Source organism: Ambystoma mexicanum, chromosome 4q (genome assembly GCF_040938575.1).
Source record: "Ambystoma mexicanum isolate Mex_15411 chromosome 4q, UKY_AmexF1_1, whole genome shotgun sequence".
NCBI lineage: Eukaryota > Metazoa > Chordata > Amphibia > Caudata > Ambystomatidae > Ambystoma > Ambystoma mexicanum.
In genome coordinates this window covers 1,203,041,947-1,203,061,491 of record NC_090928.1, presented here as the reverse complement: position 1 = coordinate 1,203,061,491, position 19,545 = coordinate 1,203,041,947, and the positions used below count along the sequence as shown (strand labels likewise).

General features: G+C 44.8%; 1 protein-coding gene across 2 annotated transcripts in view; it reads right to left on the bottom strand.

Annotated features, from left to right (window-relative positions):
* MDGA1 (MAM domain containing glycosylphosphatidylinositol anchor 1) overlaps positions 1–19,545 on the bottom strand; it is a 1,353,685-nt gene that overhangs the window by 588,579 nt on the left and 745,561 nt on the right. For both annotated transcript variants that reach the window (XM_069608760.1, XM_069608761.1), the window contains exons 9-10: positions 14,837–15,106; positions 9,426–9,577 (exon numbers count right to left, since the gene is read on the bottom strand). In XM_069608760.1, the coding sequence (XP_069464861.1) occupies positions 9,426–9,577; positions 14,837–15,106 (422 nt within the window). The remainder of the gene's footprint in view (positions 1–9,425; positions 9,578–14,836; positions 15,107–19,545) is intronic.

Here is a 19,545-nt window from a genome sequence, read left to right as displayed (position 1 = left end):
TGTCTCTTGTTTTGTTGCTGCCATCTGTGTACGGATACAGGTGGTAAACCCAGGGGTGGACTGGGAAACAAAACAGGCCTGGAAATCATTTTCAAAGTGGCCCCATAGTACACATTTCCAGCAAGCCCAACCCTTTCCTTATGGGAAAATGTAGAAATAAAATAGTTAAACACACAAAAGAGGCCAAGAGTGCAGAGGCCTACCGGGAAATCCCCAGAGTTCCATATAGGCCAGTCCAGCCCTGGGTACACCTTTATGTCTGCCCTGCCTAATTAACTACTTATTGTATTGTATCACGAGACATCTAAGTCTTGTCAAGATTCGAATGTAGAATTCTAAGCTCCTCTGATGGTTTCCATGAGGCTCCTGCGGCTGAGATAGGTGGCGGGGCTCCAGGATCACTGGGGGTTTTGAAGGGAGATGTTAGCTGTTCAATTGACACGAGCCTTGGGACAGAAACAAAGAGGCATTTGTGGAGCTGTGTACGTTGCAGAGCTGTGGGAGCTGTAGAGCTGTACAGCTGTGGGAGCTGTAGATCTGTGGAAGCTGTATATCTGTGGAGTTGTGTGAGCTTTAGAGCAGTAAATCTGTGGAGGTGTGCGAGCTGTACATGTGTGGAGTTATGTGAGCTTTAGAGCTGTGCGAGCTGTGGGAGCTGTAGGAGCTGTATAGCCGTGGGAGCTGTGGTAGATTTAGAGCTGTGGGAGCTGTGGGAGCTGTATAGCTGTGGGAGCTGTAGAGTTTCACAGCTGTGAGAGCTGCAGGAGTTGTAGAGCTGGGGGAGCTGTAGCGCTATTGTCAACATGTGATATATATGCACACGCATTGTACAACTCTCTGACACATTTCCCATACCTGGACTTCGGTCCCCAAGGACGTTCAACCTACAGCTCCCCATGGTCCCAGTGGTGAAAGCCGCTATGCAAACGTCCATTACATTACAGCTGCTGGTCAATTACATTACAGCTGCTGCAGATATAGGGGAGCTACTACCATGAGATCAGGGTCGCTGCAATACACCAGGAGCTGTTGCAGTGATACATAAGGTGTTGCTAAGTCATAGAAGGATTTAAAATGCCAGAGAGGAGCAAGGGGGGCAGTGGGGTTGGTGCAGTCATGGGGGACTTTGCAGGATATTGGTATTCCAGCGACAATGCAGACCCTGCACGGCAGGGAAAAGTGAGCTGTTCCAGTGATATAGAAGATACACAATCGAGACAGGTGGGTTTATAGTAGTGCAGTCATTGCAGAGAAATGATTGCACTGGTGTAGAAACTGCCTTGGGGAATGTACGCTCTTGCAAAGAGAGGCTGGCGCTTGAACAGGTGTTCCATATGTATTGTTTTCATAGCAGTGACTGTGCTTTATAGTGAGATGCAAGTAGTTGTTGAAAGCCCATAAGATGTTGTCACATAGAAGAAGTCATAGCCAAGGCACAGGGCTGGGATATGAATATTTGCAATACAATAAGAACACCCAATCTCCTGAAGGTCAAGGTTAATTGTGACCCAAAAGCCAGATAACTGTAGCAGCTGCCATGGAAACGCTACAAATGGCATCCATTAAAAAAAAAAAAAAAAAACAGAAAAGGAATGACTACATTATCAAAAGTCAGGCACAGTGTGTTACATCTCTTCAAAATGTATCGGGCAAATCCAAGAACACGAGGCCGCCTTACCGTCTGGCGTTTGGCACCTCGAAGTAGGAAGAGGTTCTCAATCATGAAGCAGTCTGTGCAGGTGGCGACGAGCCATCACTCTGTGCCACGCTTCAGACATTTGGCACATAGCTGCGTGACCATTCACTTTTAATGGGTGCACTTTGATCTTGCACCATTCACTCTAACGCGAGACCCATTATAGGAAAGGAACAGTCGGTAGTCAGCTGCGCAGCTCGCTCCTATTGGACAATTCATATGACAAGCTGTTCGAGTTGCATGTTGCCCAATGTTATTTGGTCATAAGTGGATAGCTCAGGGGCAACGTGATGGTCTGGGAAGCAAGACGACACAGAGCAGCAGAGGTTCGATCCCTGGGTCTGCACTTAGAAATCTCTGGGTATTAAGCACGTTATAAAAAACGTATCTGATCATATAATTACTACATTGTGATGAGAAGCAAATAGATGGGGGGTGTTTTGATGGTTTTGCCATGGTGCCATTATATAAAAGCACTTCATGACCCTTCACCAGGACCCTCAGGCAGCTATCATGTAGCTTACACTGTTGACTTTTACGTATTTGGGATTCGCTTAAATACTCAAACTTTTAAGAGATTCTGGCAAGTGAGTTCGGGGCACTCAGATCTGGATGTCAATAAAAGTGCACTGCCTCGGGCACCTCTCGGCAATCCCCAGGAAACCTGCACTGAGGCAAGATGGCGGCACTGGTGACGGTCGAGTCTATTTTAAGGAGTGGCGGAAGAGTGCTTTTCTGAAAGGAACAATTTATAGAAAAAGGACAGTACCCGAAAATATTTGCATTTAATTTTTGTACAGATTGAGAGGAAAAATGACACTTTGTTTGAACGCAACTTATAGCAGAGGACTAAGGAAGTATTTCACAGATATGTTTAAGAGAATGCAATCCGCGCCTCTGTGCAGACCAGACACTTCTGGGAAAGCAGCACAAAGGGCCACTCAAAGGTTATTTTTAATTACTTAGCACAAGGCAACATCATTTGAAAGAAACATTAATTCTGCATCAAGTCAAGTACACATGCATTTGAAAAGTGAACAATTCTGTGACAAACAGTGAAATAAAAAGATAGAAACTGCATTCAATAAGAAATTATACATTCTGCCACACGGCTCATCTACATCTAGGGAAAATCAAGGAATTTAGCTTAGGTGCTCCTGAGTGATCAGGTCCTGCTCGAATAACGGTTAAGCGGCCTTGCCTTTTGGAAGACACTGATTAACATGCGAGAGACACTGACATACATTAGCCCGATGATGCAGGATATGATATGAAGAAATGAGTAAGATCAGTGTCTCGCTTAGATTCTATGTTCCACTAATTGAGTATTTATAAAAAAAACAAAAGAAAAAAACTGAACAAGATGTTGAAAAATAGAACTACTGCAGAAAATCAGATACTAACATTATGGCTGAAACATCAGATGAATTTGGATCTAATGCATTGGGTAACATCTGTATTGGTAAAATGCCAATTAACATGTGGACTGTTCAGCTCAGAATGGGAGTGACCTGAAGAAGGACCGGCCATTATAAAGAAGTGAACCAAACCAGTTGAAACCGGTTTGCATTTGCTGTGGATTATAAAAAATATTAATTAACAACATACATTCAGCATCTATTCTACATGATTCAGTTATAGATGTTCTTAAGCTAAGACTGGCTAGAGTTTATCAACAAAACAATGGAGTGATGGTCTTGCAAAACAGAAAAGTCGTCTTTGTGTCTTTTTGTGTTGGTGTGATTTTGCATTTGGGTAGTTTGTTAATGGGGAAAACTTCTATCCTATTGATTTTTGATAAATGAAATCTATGTACAGCTAATTATCTACCGTAAAGCTCTCTTATAATATGTGAATACTAGCAATACACGAAATGATTATTTATTTTGGCCAATAAATTGTGCTGGATTTCTTTTCCAATTCCTTAGTGGCTTGGTGATAACTATTGAAACACACACTTGTTAATAAGAAAGGTGATAAGACTATGACCCCATCACAATTCCCAGAAAGTGGTACTAGGATTTTCCGTGTTTTTGATAACAAAATGCATTGACGGAGGAGCCTCACGCGTGAGGTTGAAATTTGTAGAAATAATATGGTAATGGCTTTCAGAAAGGATGGCACTAGCTGACAGCAGAGCATGCAGCCCGGGTTTTTTGATTTTTCTGTGCTTGACAGGTGAATTACAGTATTTTGCATATCATCCGCTGGAAATGCCGTGCTATCGGCCCAAACTCGAGCTTTCTGGAGCAGCAGCTTCTGTTATTTTCCTCCAAGTTTTATATTTCGTTGACACAAGACCCAGAAATAGGGAGTGATCCCTGAGATGTTCAATCAGAGCGAAGGGATTGGGAGGAGTCCAACATTCCTGTTTTCCCCAGTTCTACTCTACGACTGAGTTTGCCAGTGCAGACCATAATGTACTGAGTTCACATATCTGGCAAACCATCTTGTCAAGATATGAAGATGCGTCCCACTCAGCTTTCAGGTCGAAGGACAACCATCATGTTAAGATATGAAGATGCGTCCCACTCAGGTTTCAGGTGGAAGGACAACCATCATGTCAAGATATGACCACTCAGCTTTCAGATCGAAGGACAACCATCATGTCAAGATATGACCACTCAGCTTTCAGGTCGAAGGACAACCATCTTGTCAAGATATGAAGATGCGTCCCACTCAGCTTTCAGGTCGAAGGACAACCATCTTGTCAAGATATGAAGATGCGTCCCACTCAGCTTTCAGGTCGAAGGACAACCATCTTGTCAAGATATGAAGATGCGTCCCACTCAGCTTTCAGGTCGAAGGACAACCATCATGTCAAGATATGAAGATGCGTCCCACTCAGCTTTCAGGTCGAAGGACAACCATCATGTCAAGATATGACCACTCAGCTTTCAGGTCGAAGGACAACCATCATGTCAAGATATGAAGATGCGTCCCACTCAGCTTTCAGGTCGAATGAAAACCATCATGTCAAGATATGAAGATATGTCCCACTCAGCTTTCAGGTCAAATGAAAACCATCATATCAAGATATGAAGATGCGTCTCACTCAGCTTTCAGGTCGAATGAAAACCATCATGTCAAGATATGAAGATATGTCCCACTCAGCTTTCAGGTCAAATGAAAACCATCATATCAAGATATGAAGATGCGTCTCACTCAGCTTTCAGGTCGAATGAAAACCATCATGTCAAGATATGAAGATGCGTCCCACTCAGCTTTCAGGTCGAAGGACAAGCACTGTCTGCCATTCAAAATGGCGCCCTCAAGTCTTGTCTGGTTTACCATGGCTGGGTGGCTTCATAGGTGGCTGAATTCAAGCTCTGCAAGAGTTGCAAATCGTTGGTCTATATCTGGCAGTAAATTAATCTAGTCTCGGTCATTCCGGATTGTTTTTAATAGAACTTGTATTTTACCTTCCAAATAGTCTTGCATCAGTGTAGTTCTCTCCATGCGCTAATTAAACAACACAACCACAAAATAGCAGATTCTAGTGCACTCTCTCTGGTACCACACAGTCTTCTCACAGGGTAGAGTCACAGCAACAGTGTTTTATCATCATTCGAGCAGCTACATTGGCGTCCCCAGACTGGCGGACTCTTCAACATGGTCAAGGTGTCCACTGCCTTTGCTCTCTATGAACCTGACACCGGAATCAACATCTCATGGTTTGGGATGGGGAGGAACAAGGGTCTGTGGCAGTTCTGGAGTCATCACATCAGCTGGCAGTAAATGGCAGTAGATTGTGACCAGCCCAGAAAGCGTCCATGGTTTCAAGCAGAGGGACGAAACAGACAGCCTGTGGCTGGAGGAGGGGTGCACTCCAGCGCATGGCTTCCTAGAGGAGTTGACCGCAGGGAAGTAGAGAAGTCAGCTGCCTCTCTAGTCCATCTGCCACTGACAGTAGGACTGGGGAGCCAGGTGAGGTGGGACAGTCAAGGACAATGGACTGTACATTTCCTCAGCCTTTTGGTTTCCTGCCCTTACTCCTCCCCAAACCTGCAGGGAAAGTGTCAGGGGGCTGGGGGTGCCTGAAAATAGCATGGTCACCATGTCTGTCTGCCGGTGAGTGACTTGCAAGGCAATGTTGGCAACAGGGGAGTGAGGACCAATAGATGAGACAAGTCCCCCATCCCACTCTCCTGTGGGTTCTAGCTCTAGCAGGCCCTTCATAGTCCCACCTGTCACATCCTGCTTTTATTTGCTTGCCAGAGAAACATTTACATGCCAGAGAGCAAAGATCCCTGTCATAGAAAGTAGAAGAACACAGGGAGGATAGCTCAGCGGCAATGTGCTCGCCTGGGATGCAAAACGACTCGAGCAACACAGGTTTGATTCCCGGGTCCGCGCTTAGAAACCTCTGGGTATTAGGCACGTTATAAGTATCAGATCAGATCATATCAGATATCAGATAAACAATAAACTGTTCACGGTCCGATGCATGCCACATCCAACTCTCGCCATAGCATGAGCCTTGGCTCCCTTTGGTTTTCACTAAAGCTCCCAGCATCCAAAACTACACATTTGTCCATCTACCTACATAGTCCTCTTTCACCCCAAAATGATCATCCTGGGTATTTGTTCAATGCATCTAGAAGCAGATTTCTGGTACTCCCTTTAGGAATGGAACTACACCAAGATTACCTGCAGAGCATGAGGAGAGGGACTGTAACTGTGGGATTGAAGGCCAACACGGTCACTGTGCATCGAGTGGTAAAGGCTGTTTGGCCATTCGGAAGAAGCTTCAGAACTATATTCCAGGTCGGCCCTTAGATCTACCGACGCAGCACTCCTGTGTGTTCCTAAATACAGAAAGGAGCGACTGGGTGGCAGGGCCTTTTCTGTGGCAGGGCCTAGGCTCTGGAATTCGCTACCTTGCCAGCTGCGAAGCACTACTGATTTGGTACTTTTTAAACACAAAGCTCAAAACTTTACTTTTTGTGTGATCTAGCCGCCCAGTCTCTCCGGTATCTCTCAACAGTGCCATGATGCCTTCGGTGATAGTGTGCTATAGAAGAAACTGATAGATTGATTGATTGACTGATACTACCTATTATCAAAGATGTCCGTCTAATGCCATGGCCCTTCTTGGCCAGCCTCCCATAGAGAAACCCTTATTTGTACCTCCCTGGGTGAGTCCCCTATGCATGGCTCTCTGTTGCACTTTATAATACCACACAAATAAATAATCTATACAGGACACATTGAAAAACCTTGATATCACTGGAGACTGTTGCCGGCCTCGCGGAATGTCGCTTTAACATATGCACTGAAGTAGTTGCGGGAATCCAGTCTCAGAATGTGTCTATAATTTTAGGCCAATCTGGAAACTGCAACAGAGTGGTTTCTCTTCTGCCAGCTTCACAGCTGGTTCAGTAGAGCATGGCTGGCCCCCGCTTCATCTGCACAGGGGCCCAGAGATGGGCCCTCACTCTGGGGGAGGGACTGAGTTGCACAAAAGGCAGCTGCCCCAGGGCCCAGGCCCCAGGAACACACGTGCTGCATTATATTAATACTATAGGACGCAGTCAGGGAGGGACTTAAATGTCATTTTCAAATTTAAAATGAATTTACTATGACTATCCCTCCATACACGCGGTACATGTTAAATGATGGCACTGCAATATTGTATAAGCTTTCTTAAATCCAATTTTCCAAGTTAACAGAAAAGGTTAACAGTTTCTCTTTGCCGACATGGGTATAGTTCTCAAGCCACTTTGACTGCATGATGATCAGAAGAAGTCCTTTGTGACAATCTCACAGCAAACAATCGATAAACAGAAGCTGAGAACAACTTCAAATCCCCCTCCCATTCTCTCCCTCCCCCGCCCCCTGCGCATCTAGCAGGAACCTAGAGTTTCAGAAAATCCGGCCATCTCAACGAAAAGACCACGAGTTAAAAGACTTTAGAGAGACAAACAAGGCTACTCCTCCAAAGGGGCATTTCCCCGTACGCTTAAGGTGGTTCTGGGATAAGGGATGTGCACGTTCATGCTTTTCTCTAGTGAATTACCAGGACCACCTTTAATGAGGATTAGCGATGGTTTGATGTAAGTTAATATTGTGCTAGCACTCCGGGATCTTAACTGCAGGAGAACGATTCTTGAGTATTGATTATTAAGTGTGGTGCTCAACGCATGCTGGTAGCTGTCCAGGTCATAGCAGGCCGCCCCTTTACCTTGGTCGGTGACCTTGAATTTGCCATTCTCGGGCATTCCTTGGAACTGGGTATGTTAGTACGCGATTCCCCATGTTGACTTTAGTGCATTGATTATGGCGTCACACAGGGAGACACATTGCTCACCCTGATTTGGAATGTGAGATTTTCTCTGTAGCATTTAAACCATTTGCTATTACTTTCAAGTGGTGCCTCCTACACTGATCACTCAAGACACGATTAAAGAAAATGTGCAACAATGGCAAATCAAAGTGAGCGGATCCAAGCTAGTAGCCCGACAGACATGACACCACCGTGGCAATGGCCATCACTTGAATATGTCACTGAAGCGATGTTAGTGAAACATGGAAATTGATCAAAACACATATTTATTCCTGATGCAGAGAACAGCCAACCTGGCCAATGAGACACAGGCACAATGAACTTAGAATAATTTTTTTTTTAAAACAGAGACCTGATGAAGGACTACGATGAAGGGAAACATGAAGGGAACCATGCATTGACGAATAATTAAAATGTGACACGTTCAACTTCTTTTTTTCTGAATAATGGACGATAAGCATGTCTGAAAAGTGAAATCTTGCTTGAGCTGTGAACATACTATCATCAGATTTTTTTTATACATCCCATGCGGGCGCAGGCAGTAACTCCATGTTCTTGCAAGCCATGCAACATTAAATTGCATGGAGGGCACGGCAATTGCTGCACACCATTCTTATTTAACTACTTCAAGACATCATACATGCAGTGGGTACTATTTCTGCATGTTCACACGAACATGACAAGTTTCCACTTTCAAATAGGAGCATCTGCCCATATGTTGAGATCATTTACGTTTAAATTGTTCCCTTTATGCACAGAAAACAACAAAAGAGACACAACAAAACACCAAGACCCGTTCTTATGTGCCAGAGAGAAACATCTATAAATACAACTACCTTTTTAAAAACCAGCACGGAGCGACACGCCATCGCATCAAAGAAAAGCAGCCGGCATCCGCCAGTAATTTCCGTGGACCATGACCGCTATTGCAGACATGTTGCACAAGTGCAAAAATGTTTTTGTGCAAACTTTCTAGAACTAAGGCAACCATTGTCCTGGTGCAAAAATGCATTGAACAAACATGTGTTGCTGTAAGGCAAACTTTGCCATAATGCCAGTTACACTTGCATTAGTTCTGTAATACCCCCATGGCTTCCAAACATTTATAATCGGTAGGAAATATTTTGGGTCAATGTTCTCCTACGGTTGATGAGTGTGGTTTTGTTCTGCAACTCACAGAACTTGCCTTACACACGGAGAATTTACGCCAACAGGATCTAAATATTGGAAGCCCAGCTCAGAGCTGAATCCTGGACACCCTAAAGCCTGGGAGAAACACCCAGGACCACCGGGTCAGTGTAGGCTCAGAGAATCAGTGCCCACTCATTTGATCCCTGAATCCTGAACACACCAGGTGCTGGGAGGAACAACCGGGATTTCCTAATCTCTATAAACTCTGCGAGAATCAGGAGCGTACACTCATTGGCTAGCTACAGCTCTTACCTGTCGGATGTCCAGTTTGTACGTCACCACTGGGTCAACAGCGCCTGGCTCTCTCTGGGTCCACTGCAGGACGTAGGAGTAGTTTTTGGACTGCTTGACGGTTTTGATGGGGTTGGGAGTGTCAAAGTAAAATTCTGGACTGTAGGCCTTTGCTGCATAAGGGGAAAGAGAGAGGTCTGAGAGGGGCTCATAGCAACAATGTCATTGCTAAGGTAAAGTGAACGCTTGGCGAATTGAAACATGCAATGAGTATATTCTTGCATAGGTTTAATGCACTGTAATTGTCAGTTCATATATTTAGTACACATCAGGTATACTAAAATCTGCTACAGCTCTGGTGCGGTTAAGGCTTGGAAATGACTGATCTGCAGTGCTGCATTAATATTGACTCGGGAGACAGAAATAGACAGTTCAATATAGAAATATTCATCATATATTTAAGTAATAAACCCTGACAGGCAGGGGCATGACCGTGTCAGGTAATGCCCCAAGGCCGAGGTACAGGTCTAAGCAAAGTGAGGGCCCCGGGGAATTAGCAAACCCGGTAATGCCCCGCCTAGATAGGTTTACTGCAGTTATCATCCTGGCATGTTTTACCGGGAGGCTAATAGTTTTCTTGTAAGTTGAGCAATAGTTTGTTTGCAAGTTACAAAACAAGATGGCCACCGTCGACAAGAGAGAAGGGAACTACACGTAGCCCCTTCTCCCTTTCCACAGCAGGCATACCGCGTCAGAGAAATGCCAGGATCAATATCTTTCCCGGTTAGGGACGAGGGAGCTCTATATACGTGGGGAAGGGGTGGTGTCAGCCCGGGATGTGGAAATTGGGGGTGAGGGGAGGGGCTGTGGTGTAGCACGGGGAGCACTTTACCTTCTGTCCCGGTGGTGACCATGGCAGCCTCCCACTTCTGAGAAGACTCTGAACGGAGCCGTTATCATGAGGTAAAGACCACATTCCGAGCTTCATGATTGGCTGACCCCTCCCACGCCATCCAGGATGCTAATTTATATTTATTTATTTTTGGGTTCTTATAACACGTTACAAGCATAAACATTCCCTCTCACCTTAACTATAGTATGCTATCCATGCTTAGTAATGACTGCTGGGTGAGCACACACCCTTGTCACAATACATGATTACACTGAGCTAATATGAGCAATGACAGCCGGTCACACCCGCTAAGGGCCACCCTTTCCCTCAGGTGACAGCGCATCCCCTCTGAAACTGCTGTGATCCCAACACTCCAGCCCAAAGAAGGCTTTATGCCACTCAATCCCAACACTCCAGCCCAAAGAAGGCGTTATGCCACTCAATCCCAACACTACAGCCCAAAGAAGGCGTCATGCCACTCAATCCCAACACTCCAGACCAAAGAAGGCGTTATGCCACTCAATCCCAACACTCCAGCCCAAAGAAGGTGTTATGCCACTCAATCCCAACACTCCAGCCCAAAGAAGGCGTTATGCCACTCAATCCCAACACTCCAGCCCAAAGAAGGCGTTATGCCACTCAATCCCAACACTCCAGCCCAAAGAAGGCGTTATGCCACTCATCTGCTCACTTCAGGCATCCACTAGATGCAATCTTGTCATGCTTCAATGACCTTCCTGAGGCTATGATCGGACACGTGACATGCCTCTACACCCTAAAGCTGTGGTCTGCAACATTATAGTGGCCTGTTTTGTGTTGCATGTTTCTCACACTGCCCAGAGCACAGGGTGTGCTAATCAAATCACATACAAACATAACCTGGTTCCAGGCCTCTTTGCTGCAGATATTTGTCAGTTGCAGTTCATGCTGTGCCTCCCCGCAGCTGCATAGTGCTGCTCTCAGTCCCGCCGCTATGCCATGTCTTGCCTTGGGCGACTGTTGGTTTGTTGACTTGATTATTTAAGAGTAAGTCTTTCTCTCCTTAACTTTTGGGGGGGGGATTGCACCCACACCCAAATTCCCCATTCCTTGCACCTTACACCTCCTGTCCTTCCTCTCTTCAACCTCTTCCCACCCACCTGCTGCACGGCACCCCTTTTGTGTGGGAACATGGGAAATGTCACCCCGGGCCTCATCATGTAGATGATTCTTGGGTTACGTGTGTGCCAGGCAGCATGCGGCCATTGCCCTAGGAAGTGTATGGAAAAAACACCCTCTTAGATCACACATTTGCTATTACTCATAACCGACTACAAACCATGTTGCCCCATGCAATTGGATTATTGTATGCATTTATGAACATGATTTGCGAGCGGTACCACCCGGCGTTGCCCGGGTCTGTAGCTGACATGCACGTGGGGGATCTGCTTTACCCTTGTGTGTGTTTATTTGTGTCATAACTTCTTATTTTTGAAAAATTGCAAAATCTCCCAAAGTTGTCTATACTGATAGCAGAGGGCCGGACCCCGCTCCTCCCCTGTGCTGGGCGAATTGGTGGGGTTGGTCAAATGTCATTATCGCCAGTATACCACAGACTGGTATGCCGACCTTGTGTCCTAACCTCCTATTTTTGGAAAAGAAGCAGAATCAGCAGTCTCCCAAAATTGGCCATATACTGATAGCACAGGGCCGGACCCCGCCCTGTGCAGGGCGAATGGGTGTGTTTGGCAAGATATCACTCTCACCAGTACACCCCAGACTGGTGTGCCAATCTTGGGCTAACATTTCAGCCCACCAACTGTTATGGGGCTGGAACCCACCCTGAACATACAAGCACACTTTCACAAATATATATAGATGTATATATATAGATTGTACAAAAATAAGGGGGGGATTTCGAGTTGGGTGCATTGGTAAATTTGACAATATTTGGCAAACACTGCTGGCTCAGGGTTGTATCAAATACCTCAGGTGGTTTTCCAAGTGAACTTTCAGCAGAAAGTCCACCTATTTTTACCTCCACCACTTTGCACGCAGAGGTAACCATTCTAGTGGTGTTATTAGTATTTGCACGACACACCACTACCATGTCCATGGTCCTTAGGCACTCTGGCGGACCTGGAAGAGAGTGGGTGGGCTTGGTTAGTTGGGAGGAGAGGGAAAGGCAAGATTGCAGGGGTGTTTGTTGAGGAAGCTTGTGTGCAGAGGGGCGGCTTTGCTTTGAGCATGCCAATCGCAGTTTGAGGTGCAAGTTAAAAATGATCGAAGTCTGAAGCAAGGGTTCCTTTTTAAAAGCTGTGTGCAAGTAGGTGATTAGTGTTTGTTTGTGGAGGGAAATTGAGGGTTACTCAAAATGTAGGCTGTGTTCTTGGGGGTTTCCGTAGTCCTTACACACTATTGGTCTTGCTGACGGTTGCGTTATGGTGAGAGGTGTTTGGCTTTAGTGGTTGAAGGTTGGAGATGACTTGTGTTGGTTTATATATTCTGGCAGACAAGGGCGGAGTTCTCGTGTGTCGTTGAATTGGCCCTGATGTATTGTCTTCTACTCTAAGGAAAGCACATCAGGTAACCAATGTGGAGAATGGGTCATAGAAAAGGAGTGAAAAGGTGGGCATCTCGGATGCCCCCCCCCCACCAGCCTACCTAAATAATGTAAAAAAAAGGGGGGTCAGAATTGACCCTTCTGTGCATCCAACAATGTACAGTAGTGTGTGGGTTAGTGCTGTACATTATCCATTTCCACTTTTACAATGAAGGTGGGAACCGCTACAAATACATAATAAAATACATGTCATGCTTATCAGTGGCATAGGTGGCAGTTCTGGAATATCTGGAGAGAAAGAAGTACCACCTCACCCAGCAGTGAACTGGGTGCACTGTCAGAAATAACAGCGGAAGAGGTGCGGACTTCCTTCCAGCAGTGATGACCTGCTACATTGTCTGTAAACATGACTGCATTCTTACATGTTTAGATATGAAACACCCCGCTTAAATTCATAGAAACTTCACCATTTATGAAACATTTATTTTTTTGCAGCTCGGTTGAACAGGAGCTTGCAGGCTGCCAGCGCTCGCTGTATTGTTCCAGTAAAATAGCTCAGTGAGCTGAGGTCTCGCATCAGTGATCAATGTGCGAACTGCAGTCAAAGATTCAAACGCAGGCAAGGTTGACTCAGCCCTTAATATGCCCAAGGTCTGTATTTGAGTATCATTAAAATGGGTAGTAATAGGCCATTATTAAAACACTAGATGCACCGCTATATAAAAATATAACATTATTATTATTATTATTATTATTATTATTATTATTATTATTATTATTATTATTATCTTTAATAATGTTAACAATTGCAATCTGTACTATTGCTTTTCTAATTATTATTATTGGTATGATTTTTATTATTATTAGGATTATAAATCATCATTCATCATCATTCCGCACTCAGTTGATGAGTGCAGGCATCCACTCTGCCAGTCACAACACGACCAAGTTTCATTTAGAAGGCATTGCCTGTTGTCTAGGTAAGAAAGTCATTCTACGTGTTGTTTGTTGTGTGTCTTGTGTGCATGCACTTTGGGTGTGCAAGCCTTCTGAGTGCATGAGAAATGAATGACAGAGCCTGAGTGTGTTTAGAGCACTTTGGTAACCACGCAGGCTGATGTAACGGTAACATACTGCAAGTTATTTATGGAATGTGAAATGTACCTTTAGTACAGCTGTTCTCTTTTGGGTGAGGTTCACACGTGTGGTAGAAGTGGCACACATTAAAATACATAGAGACAGTGCACACTCTGCAATCTTCTTCTTTATAAAAATATGTAACAATGTTGTGGCAGGATACACACCAGGCAACCCCTTCTATGTTGACGCCATGTGCCACTGGGCACCCGTTGCCACCTGCCCTCCCTTCTGCAGGTGTTATTTCACAGAGGGGCAGTGCTCCACATCTCAGCGATAGTGTGCCAGATGTAATCTGATGCAATCCAGGGCGGCCATCAGAATGCTAGCCAAGTCTCTGCCAGGAATCCCCAGAGCCTTTGGAAGGGGGCCAGATCCCCAGCCCACCCCTGCCAGGGCGCCGACTGTGACTTGCACTCCATGTAAGACAGTCCCTGCGCAAAGCCAACCAACGATTCTCTCATTTGCACAGAGAAGACCCCCACACAAATAATGGAACCTTCCCAGAGGCGTAGCCAGGATTGTCTTACAAGTGGGGTCTGAAGCTAATGTAGGTGGGCCCACCGCAGTGACCTTGACATCTGTAAATGCCCACCGCAGTGACATTGACATCTGTAAATGCCCACGCAGCGCTGCTGAGTCGGCGTTTATAGATTTCGGGTGGGCCTGGTCCGCTCAGGCCCTACCCTGTCTGCACCCCTGAACCTTCCTGTTTCAAGGGGACGTGGCAGGCTCTTTGCTGATGCTTAAGTGTTGCAGGAGAGGAAGCTGTGATGTAGGCAGCCTGAGTGGACATGAGGCCATGAGATGGGGCCGCCATTCTCATATGGCTCAGTATCGACAGTAGGGACATCAACTCACCAGAAACCTGGAAGACGCAGTCCGAAGATCCAACATCGTTGGATATGGTGCACTCATACTTCCCACTGGTCTCCCGGCTTAGGCTGTCTATCCGGATTTCTGAGTAGTCCTGTTGCTCCACCGGCGGGATGGTCATCAGGTTCCCCTTGAACCTCCAGACGGCCGTGGCCACTTTCATGGGGGTCCCCTTCAGCATGGTACATCTCATGGTCACACTGCGGCCCAGGCCCTGTCGGATGTCCTGGAAGGTGGGCTCAAGCACTGGAGGGACTGCAGTTGGTGAAAGTGGAGAGAAAGACAGGGAAAGGGTCAAGCAGAGCGTCTCTGAGTAAAGCACATGCAGGTGCTGCTCATCAACTGGAAAAATCCAAACAAAGCAATGGCCTACAAGTTACTCTTCCAAAAACATTAGTGCCCTCATTAAAGAATTTTACAACGATGCAATATGATTGGTTATTTATAACGCGCTTAATACCCAGAGGTTTCTAAGCAGAGACCCAGGGATTGAACCAGTGTTGCTGTGCGTTGTTTAGCTTCCAAGGAGAGCACATTGCCCGTGAGCTATCCTCCTCAGTCTGCAGTTTTGCACGGGATTAGAGTTAGGGTAAAAATTGCTTTAGGGCAGAAATTGTATTCTTTCCATGCGGTCACGATATCAGCACTAGGGCAAACATTGCCCTGGTGCAAAAATGCATTGGATGAATATCTTTTCAGACTAATGGCATGGGGAATTGCACTTGCGCTAGGTCAGGGTTTGTGTAATGCAGCCCCATTCATTGTCCAACAGAAAGACTGCTCCAGTAGGACAGGTCAGGTGCAACATGCTCGCCTTGGGAAAAGGACAATATCCTGCAACGTAGATTCGATTCACGGTCAAGTGGTTTAGAAACTGAAGGAGTTTATCCTGAAGTGCTATGGTAGGGTTGTCCAACTCTGGGCCTCAAGGGCTGGAATCCTGACGGGGCTTCAGGATATCCCTCATTAATATTTACGAGGAAACATTAGCATATATTTAGAATCATTGTATGCAAAAGTATCTCATGAATTTTAATGAGAAGTATCTCGCAAACCCGGCATGGATCCGGCCACAAATGCTACATAATAATAATAATAATAGTAATAATAATTATAATCATAATAACAATTTTAAAAAAATAGGCAACAGTGGGTGGCAGGATAGAAACTCTGGCCCTGGCCTGCTAAAATATGATAACTCTCACCTCCAAAGGACAACTACATTCAAAGCTGGTAACTTAGGTTTTTTTTCTGGCCACTTAAGGAAATCTATAGCTGTTTTCCATGGCTGGCTTTCACTTACATCTTCATGCAGACAATCCCGGTGCAAAAACACCCACACTGTGGATGCATTACAACATGGAGTCTTTCAGCACCCAGGTGGAAACACTCCATGACTGAAGTATTCTGAGTCCAGCGGCTGATTTTGCACGTGTTCTAGAACAAGGCACTGGCTGTCAAAACCAGTGGTTTACTATATTCGCAGGTTCTGATGAAGCACTTCTCTGAGGCTGCGAAACATGTGTTGGATTGAACATTTGTGATATAGACAGGTTACAAAATCTTGTTCAGCAAACCTAAAATAGACTTATAGCCAGTTTACAGATACAGTGACACATTTGAACCTCAAATGAAACCAACTAAAGTGCCACACAGGGCCTCCTTCTTTGATTTGAGCCACCACTGTGCTCGCCGAAACCATCCAAAAGCCAGTACAGACGTCCTGTTTAAAGTTGTCCCCTCGATGAATGAAACAGTTTGAGCTTCTTCCCACAACGAGGCTCCTGGACTGAACCTTCCGCGTCGTGTTTATTAATATATTTATTTATTCATGTTCTATAATGCCATTTTAAAGTGCCCACAGTGAAGGGGCTAGCAGCGTAGTACCATCAATTATGGTACAGTACAGAGAAGCATATGCCCCCATTTGAAATCATATCAAATAAATAAAGTTAACATCAAAGCGTGAATAGAGCTGTGGGGATAAATGTGGACTGCTTAGAGATCTACTCCCTTCTGGTGCCCCCTCATTACTCTAGGCCACTCTTCCAACGGCGTTCCACAGACAAATAAGCACACGGGACGCCGTTGGAAGAGTGCCCTTCAGTCACAAGGGGGCACCATAAGGGAGAAGAGGGGTTGTTAACCCGGATATAGAATTCTTGGTGAAGACGTGGAAGCTAAATTAACAATAAGCCTTGGCTAGAAGAGGCCGAATGATGTCGAAACACGTGTCAACATAGGGGCTATTGAACTAATAGAATACTTTTTGGAACACAGCTATCAGAATCACGTTCATTAATTGAAACATAAGTGGACAGGCACATTACAGGGGCGACATACTGTACGATGATTTGGAACTAAGGCATGGGGATACCCAAAGCCATCCCTTTAAGTGACAGTCTGTGTTCACTATTTATTCAAGAGATAAGTACATAGTCACGTAGCAACCCGCTGTTAAATACATGCTTAGAGATCTAGCGGGGAGTCCTAGCAAGCAGTGGAATCTAGGTGGATCATCAGGGTGCCCTGGGGTAAGCAACAGTGGGTCACTTTACTGGGAATGCTGGCCTGAAGAAGGCTTATTTTATCATATCCAGTTATATTTTCGAAATAATAGTTTCTACATACAAAAGTTTTGAATACAAAGTTGCGGAAAAAATAATTTTGCATGCATTTTTTTCATGTTACAGGTTTTATTTTAGTTTTGTATAGAAAAAAAAGCTTTTTTTAAAAAGAAAACATTTGTATGTAGAAACTTTGCCTGTCGAAAAAATCCCTATGAACCTTATTGTATAGTTTTCTTGGACCTTTTGTGTATGGATTCAGTTCTTCAGCTAGGGTAAATCATTCTACATGTCAAATCCTTTAAAATTTAAAGTGGGTCTAGAGATTTTAGAGAATGTTATGTTAGGGTAACACTTCTTATATAGCGCACGGTCGCCCGAAGGCATCATGACGCTGGGAAGAAAAGCCCATCGAGACCCCGGAACCATGCTGACATGAACTAGGCACCCAAAGTCCATCCTGCCATTGGGCAATCTCCATTTCCTGCTACACTCCATGGTGCTTGACACCCATTGAGCCAGCTCGTCCTCTCCAAACTGTGGCTCGAACCTGTAAGAATCACCTCGAAGAACTGTCAGACTCTGTAGAGCCTTCTCACAAAGGCTAAGGTAGTGAACCTGTGGAATGGATTTTCTGGCATTCTGGGTACCCTGAACCCTGGGTTTTACGATGGAATCTGGAAGCTGCCTAAGTCTCATTTTCCTACCTGAGACCGTTGGGTGAGAGTTGCGCTATACAAAAACCTATTTAGTTAGTTAGACATTTCAAACTAACCATTTTGTGCTTTTTCCTTTTACCATAACGTTGCCTATTTTCCCCTTCAGTATAATGCCACAATTATGATGCCTCTATATCACACATTAAGTAGTGGCTGTGAGCTCAGGGCCCTTTAGGAACGTGCATGTAATGGATGGGATCGCACCGAATAACACCAAGTCCAAATAACCAAACCAATTTAGGAATATGGCAAAGTACTGTTTTATTAACAATTATCTAAAACAGGGAGTTTTCAACGAACATCAACGGACGTACACTCAGGTTCTCTCAGCGATTTTTACACATATAATAGATTTTATATCAAAAATGCATCAGAGGTGACGTCATACTACGTGGCAAATAATGAAACACCTATCAAGGGTCGGGATTGGCTAAGGGGAACATCTAAGTACACATTCTATAGGAACTAGGATTGTGATTGGCTGTCCACCATCAAGTGGACAACATATGCCTACCCCTAAAACACGTCATCTTCAGAAACATTAGATACACAGTTTCTCATTCATTTTCAAACTATAAGGCCCTTCAATATATAAACTCCTATGACTGGTTCAAACGCTTGTGCCAGGTCTGTAACATTTGGATCACTTTGCAGCACATAAGCCCTGGCCAAGGTGCAAGGAGACGGCGCATGACACTATCTCACCACCCAATTAGCCCAGCATCTCTCATCACCCATGCCTTCTCCCATGAAGATTGTCTTTGCACTTGCCCTTGCAAAGTATCCTTGTCTTTATAATACATGGGAGTGCGAGCACTCACTATCGTGTTCTGGGACTCCAAGTTCGAACTCTATTTTCATTCTTGGCCCGCATGTCTGGAGACCAGATTTGGTAAATTTTGCAGGTTTGAAATGCTCTAAATGAATAAACCTTGGCACTCTTGGTGTTCTTTCTTTGCACCTTAACAAGGGATGATTCATCCTTCGCACATTCGCTCCTTTCCAGAATAGATAGCTGACCATGGCCATGGAGCTGCACTATTCTACTTATTCTAGCTGCAGCACAGTTTTTCCCTTCTCTCTTCATGGGTTCTGGCTTACTAAATTCATGATACCGATGCCCAGCTTCTATACAATGGCAGCTTTGCCTGAATTCTATTCACTACATATAGCCAGCTTCTATGATGACTTAGTCTACTTGCATTTCAGTGTCTGTACAATTATGCAACAGTTGATTCTCTGCAGCACTTTGTGCATGTGTAATTTTCTTCGTATTTAAAAGTTCACTTGATTCTTTACTTCGTCATTAATTTCTGTAGGATCCATACATCCTCTTTAGCCAGTATCTCGGTACGTCGTATATGTTTCTTATGACGTCACTAACCTCTTTCCTTGCTCTTTTTCATAT